At 45.0% G+C, this 6,000-nt stretch overlaps 1 protein-coding gene across 1 annotated transcript in view; it reads right to left on the minus strand.

The window, feature by feature from the left end:
- Positions 1–5,521, minus strand: part of mtnr1bb (melatonin receptor 1Bb) — a 30,596-nt gene extending 25,075 nt beyond the window's left edge. Inside the window, exon 1 of the mRNA XM_053441570.1 lies at positions 5,314–5,521. Coding sequence (XP_053297545.1) covers positions 5,314–5,521 — 208 coding nt within the window. The remainder of the gene's footprint in view (positions 1–5,313) is intronic.
- Positions 5,522–6,000: the final 479 nt, after the last annotated feature.

Here is a 6,000-nt window from a genome sequence, read left to right on the forward strand (position 1 = left end):
TAAGTTTTATTATTCTGTCAGCTGTAAGTTTTATTATTCTGTCAGCTGTAAGTTTTATTATTCTGTCAGCTGTATGTTTTATTATTCTGTCAGGTGCTACATTGCTGTGAGGCTGTTTCACAGTCGTTTCCAGTGCATTAGTGGTAGAACGGCTGGACTCAAATGGAGAAACACAAGAACTGAGGTCAGAGATTTTATAAAAAAAATCAAAGATGGGCATAACAAAGTGATTGTGCTGAATAGTTTTTACTCTAACACAGTTGACCAGAAGAGTCCAGGTCTGAATCAGTTCCTTTAGTTCAGAGGCAGGTGAGGAATCCAGAGTGTTGCTGGCAAACAGGTTGATGATCAGGGTGTTTGATGATCAGGACATCAGGTCGAACTGGTCCTCAAATACTGTGGAAGCTTGTTTCTTGGGTGAAGGAGGAGCCACAGACCTTTGCTACACTTGTTAGACTCTGAGGATGCGACTGTATTAAAATTAAATACGTTGACGTTTGACGTTGTGTAATTTCCTGAATCCTATCGTGATGTGTTTTAACTCTGTTTCATTCAGTGTTCGATGCCGTGACTCAAGCCTCTCAGCAGGTGGCCCACGCAACCTGCTGAGCACGCGGGGGCCCCCCCCCTTTGTTCAAACTTGACCTAGTAGCCTGCAACCTACTATCATTTTTAAGGTTAGATAACAAATGCGAGGCTGAGGCTTGATCTGAGTGTTTCAGCTCTTTGTAGTCAGTGTGTGGAGAACTTTCCTTGTACAAAGTATTCTGAACTTTGCTATTTTCAAGTTGAAGACCAAACAGTGGAACAATAACTGGATTATCAACAAGGTCAAGTGGGCACCGCTCCATATAATGGAAACATAACTCAACTAGGAGAGAGAACAAGAATGACTTACAGTAAATGGTCGTGATTTGAACCATGAATCAGTTGCTCAAGACGTATGTACCCACACTCGAGTCAAATATCAGGCAAGAAAATGAGGCAAATTTACTGAAAAAGTCAGTTTGGTGAAAACTCCCATATCAGATCTCAAATATTTTGAAATCTAGACAATTTTTTTTTTCCATTTTCAGATCTGGTGTACTGTGTGGTTTCGGGGTGTCTGGAGAACAAACTGTCATATACATTGAGGGTCAACCGGGGGCCCATCGACCCCCCCCCCCCCCCAGAGCCCTGAAGGAGCCAATGCAACCGAGAACAGGAGAATACATTTTGCTCAATATGCAGCTGCTGCATTCATCGCTGACAACTCAGCTCAGCCGGGCTTCAGTGACAAGAACTCATTTCAACACAACTCTACTGTTTTACTGTTCTGTCACAAGATACCGAGACTCAAAGCTTCGCCAACAGACGCGTACTATGTGGAAAAAAGTTAATATTTTTCAGGGATTTCAGCTGGATTCACTCTGAAAACTGTTATTGTTGCTCCAAAGTAAATCTACCCTGTCTCTTAGATTTACTTTCAGCATATACAGAGTTTATTTGTTTTTCTATATCTAAAAAATAGGAATAAATAGAGGCAGTGTTGTCGTAGATCACTGTCACAAACACATTGGCATTAAAAAAAAGTTACCTTCCCAAAGGCAACAGCGTGATGAGACACGACACTCGAGGAAATAACCGAATGGCTTCTCAAGAGAAAAGTGTTCTCAGCTTTGATGGAAATGGACGTGAGCCTGCTCGTCTCATCTGGTCTCATCTGGTCTCACCTGGTCTCACCGGAGCAAACTGGTCACTTTCTAAATGGTTTCACTTTCTCTCCTCAAAGAGCAAAATCGAAACTTGATTCACTTTACTGCAACTGTAGAGCAAGACTGCTCGACCACTCAGACTCAGAGATTGGAACAGATCCTCTGCCGTCGCTCGGTTTGTGTGAGATGCTTCTTTACCTGAACGGTCCCTCAGCTTTTGAGTTGTTATTGATTAAATGGCCGCTGCACGGACGTTGGTTTGGTGTTGCAGCCGGTTTGAAACAGTTCTCGTGCTGATGTGACAAATTGTGAAAAACAGGCCTTGGTTTGATTGTTTCAGGACCTTGGAGAGAGTCGGGGGAAGCGACTGGTTTCAGCACCACGGACAGAGGCCGGACTCTAAACACAGCACATTGTGGTGAAGACGTTTTTTTAATTTTATTCATTATATTTGCAGCGAGGCTTTAGAGAAAATACCTGGAGAGGGAATGAGAGTGGGAAGGGGGGGGGGGGGGGCAGGGGGGGGTGATATCATGTAAATAAAGTCTCTTTGAAGAAAGTCTCCGTAATGTGTGATCCTGTCTAACTCTCTTTGAAGGTTTGCAACACCTAAGCTCCTTCAAAGACAAATCTCAGGGGACGGGGACCTCGGCCCCGCACACCCCTGTACCGGTGTGATTGTGACACACTCATACACACATTTTTGGTTTTTGCACATGAAAGCACAATATCACAATTACCCTATACTTTGCTGCATTTGCTTTATGTGGTTTTTGCATGGCAGCCACCAACCTGTCAAAGCTTTTGTCTTTACATTTCAATGGACTCACGGCTCGTGTGCACCGGGCCGCTCGTCGCTGTACAATAGCACATGATGAGGCAGCCAGACTGTTCAATTTAATGTTGAGATCTTTGAAAAGACAGCGAAAGGGGGGGAGGGCAGGAAGATAATGTGCAATCCTAATTCAGCTCAGTTACGTGACCAGCTCGATGTCATATTTACAACAGTGTAGAGTTTGCATTTATCTCCACTGTGGGAAGGTTAGAATAACCAGAGTTAGTCATCACCCATAAACCCAGCATCTTATGAAATATTGGGGCGGCAGCAGTTCACTTCCCTCGCTCCGCCGTAGCAGGGACTTATGCAAAGCTACGACAGCAGTGGTGGTTAAATATACGCCATCACCCTCTGCTCACACTGTCACTGTTCACACACTGCAGTCAAGTCAGGTGTTTTCTGTTTTTTTTTCTCCCAAACTGTTGAGTGGGTTGTTTCAATCTACAGCAGCCGGCCTCTGAGTTCACGACTGTGGGTTCAGCGTGGCCTCTGAACCGCTGAGTGGGCAGTTTGAGTTGGGAGAGATCAGCTTCAAGGCAGAAACGCACAATGCGAGTGGCAGTATATGTTTAAGGGCCACTCCTCCCTGATGATGTCCACTAAAGGAAATCGATAGATATATAGACACAGGAGGGGATAACCAGTAACTTCTGAGAATACTTCAAAGATTTTTAATTAAGCTGTCAAATTAAAGTCTTATCTGGTCTATGAGTTCTCTGTGGAGCAAACTGTAGATGTGATTAAAAGTAAGATAACTCATGCCTCTGTGCAGACATGTATACTATTCTGGAATGCGCAAATTTACTGTTGAGCCCTGTCTTTCTCATTCAGCAAAAAGTAAATCAAAATTATCCCCCGTTTCTCCACTAGCCACGCCACAAGCGTTTCCTCTTCAAAGCACAAAAGCCACTTGAATCAAGCTCTGTGAAAACACAAGCGTGTGTTTTAACCGAAGGGGGAAACGTGATCACGGTACAGAGTGTGATCTTATCCAACATAATGACTTCAGTAGGAGAGTATTACTGCGTGCGGTGCAAGACAAAAACCTGCCACAGTTGTTGGATATCCCACAGAGGTCATGTAGCTGTGCGCTCTCACTCTAGTGTACGTGCTCCGAAGGCTTCACTTGTCTTTATGCAGGACTGAAAATGAAAAGCAGCGCGGGAGATAAAGGTGTAAAATGTGCTCTTTGGTTAAAACAGCCAACTACGTTTCTTAATAATGTTTATTCTCTGTTATTTCCACTGGAGATGAAAGTAATCCGGTCGCTGTGCACACGGATCCTGATGAAAAAGGAACTGTGTAGATTGTGGTGCACACCAATGGAATCACACTTGACACATTGCTCCCGACTTACAAACTCATTATTTCCTTCTTAACTTTGTGAATTCCGAGCTGTGAAAAAACTGAACCTTAACTAAACCTTGGTTTAAAAATAAATAAAAAGTAAGCCCACTCGACGTAGGGTGCAGAATGTGGGAGTGTTTCTGTGAAGACGGGCTGCAGCAGCGATCACGGTGCTCGTCCATGACTGAAATCCGTCTAAACAACAGGGAGAGAAAACGTTTTCCCTGTGATAACAAATAGACGGGATGGTTCATAATGTCCTCAGATGAAAGATTGTGGTTGTTTTGGTTTGTCCTCAGGGAATTTTACACTGCTGCTAATAAGGAAGAGAGATTTTTCCGGATGCATCCTGATTTGACAGAAAATGCTAATAAATGCATGTTTCCCGGCCTAATTATTGTCTGAAAAAGCCTAAAAATAGCCAGTCAGCAGAGTTCAATGCATAACTCATCCATCCTGAGAAGTTTACAATCTCAAGCACTTTCTTAAAAATCAGGGGGAGAATTAATTCAATAATTTGTCAGTATATATAAAATCGACGAGGGCTAAAATGAAGCACTAAACCAATAAGGCTTCCCTGAAAGGCTTTAATGTTTAATCAGGAGAGAGTTGAGTTACAACCCCAGGAGTAGTTTCCTTTTTCCTTTTCACCTGAAGCGACGGTTCTGTGAAAGAGCACTTCCATGTTCTCTGGGATTCGACTTCATGCTTCACTGTCGCTGCAGGAAGCCTCCCGGGTGATTTCACACATCCGCATCTGAATGGATTCATCAACGGCCATTTTTAAAAGGGGACTCACCTGCACCAGTGAACCAGTAGGTGAGAGTCAGTGGGAACATTCACCAGAAACAAGAGAAGACAATGGTATTCTAACAGACATGGGATCTATCAAGCTGTGACTGGTCTGATGAATCTGTGAAGACCAACAGCAACGAGCCTCCAACACACTAAAGATACTATCAGCTGTCAGCAGGTCCACCAGCAGCCATGTGTCCTCTCAAGATGTCCTTCACATGCCCACAGTGCAGGAAGATGCTTGTCTGGAGGATGTCTGACAGGAGCGAGTTGACACAATAATCCAACATTTAATCGAAACCATATTCACTTAACTTGAAAGCTGCTCAAAATGCACAAAGTTGCTTGGGAATAGGTTTTGTTGCTGATGAGGCGACTCAGAGCAAAGTGTGAGCAAAGGTCCGAATATGAAATATGAAGAAGCAGCTTAAAGGAAGAATATAGAAGTAAAACAAACGTGACAAACATTATTATGAAAATTCAAAATAAAGCACATGTCGAAATTAAACAGAAAAATGTATCTTTCCCAAAAGAAATGAATTCTTATAGGTTGTGATCTCTAATCAGCAGGTTAACTACTATAACCTTATGGTTGTATAAGTTCAAGCTACATCATTGCAAAGGTACACAAGCTCCTACCCGCGTTCCTCAGCTTGCGGTTCCTGAACACCGAGATGATCACCAGCAGATTCCCCAGCACGTCCACCACCGTGGTGAAGATCAGCACACTGGCCAGGACGGCTATGACCCAGGCGGGGCGGGCGCTCCCCTCCGTGGCCAGTGTGCGCTCCAGCGGCCCCAGCCGTGGCTCTGTCCGGTTCCTTATGAGCGTGAATGTGTCCGGCATCACTGGCCCGCAGCCTCACGCTGCTCGCCCGAGTCCCAGCTGTGCGTTTACGTCCCGCGGGTACAGCCGGCACCGGTGTGTCCTGGACGGAACATGGAGCGCACCTGGGAGCCTCCCCGAGCTCCACCAGGCAAATCCGCCACTTGAAGCCAATTCCAGTTACTTGATATGTGCGTGGAGATCACACGTGACCTACATAAAGTTACATGGACTCTTGGCTCTATTTACCTCCGCGCAAAAGTCATCCATCCGTGTGACACGCAAGGATCGGACACGCGGTGGTGCCACTCCTCCTCCTCCTCCTCCTCCTCCTCCTCCTCCCGGGTGAGGAAGATGTAGTTATTTGTCCTTTAGAGTATGTTCCATGGAAGAAGGTGCAGACCAGTCATACATCAAGTCTCCATCCTCTCGACGCGTCCCTGTCTTGCTGGTTGGCATCTCCAGCTCCCATCAGTCCGCATGCGCCCACGTTGGAGAGG

This window comes from Pleuronectes platessa, chromosome 15 (assembly GCF_947347685.1).
Source record: "Pleuronectes platessa chromosome 15, fPlePla1.1, whole genome shotgun sequence".
Lineage (NCBI taxonomy): Eukaryota > Metazoa > Chordata > Actinopteri > Pleuronectiformes > Pleuronectidae > Pleuronectes > Pleuronectes platessa.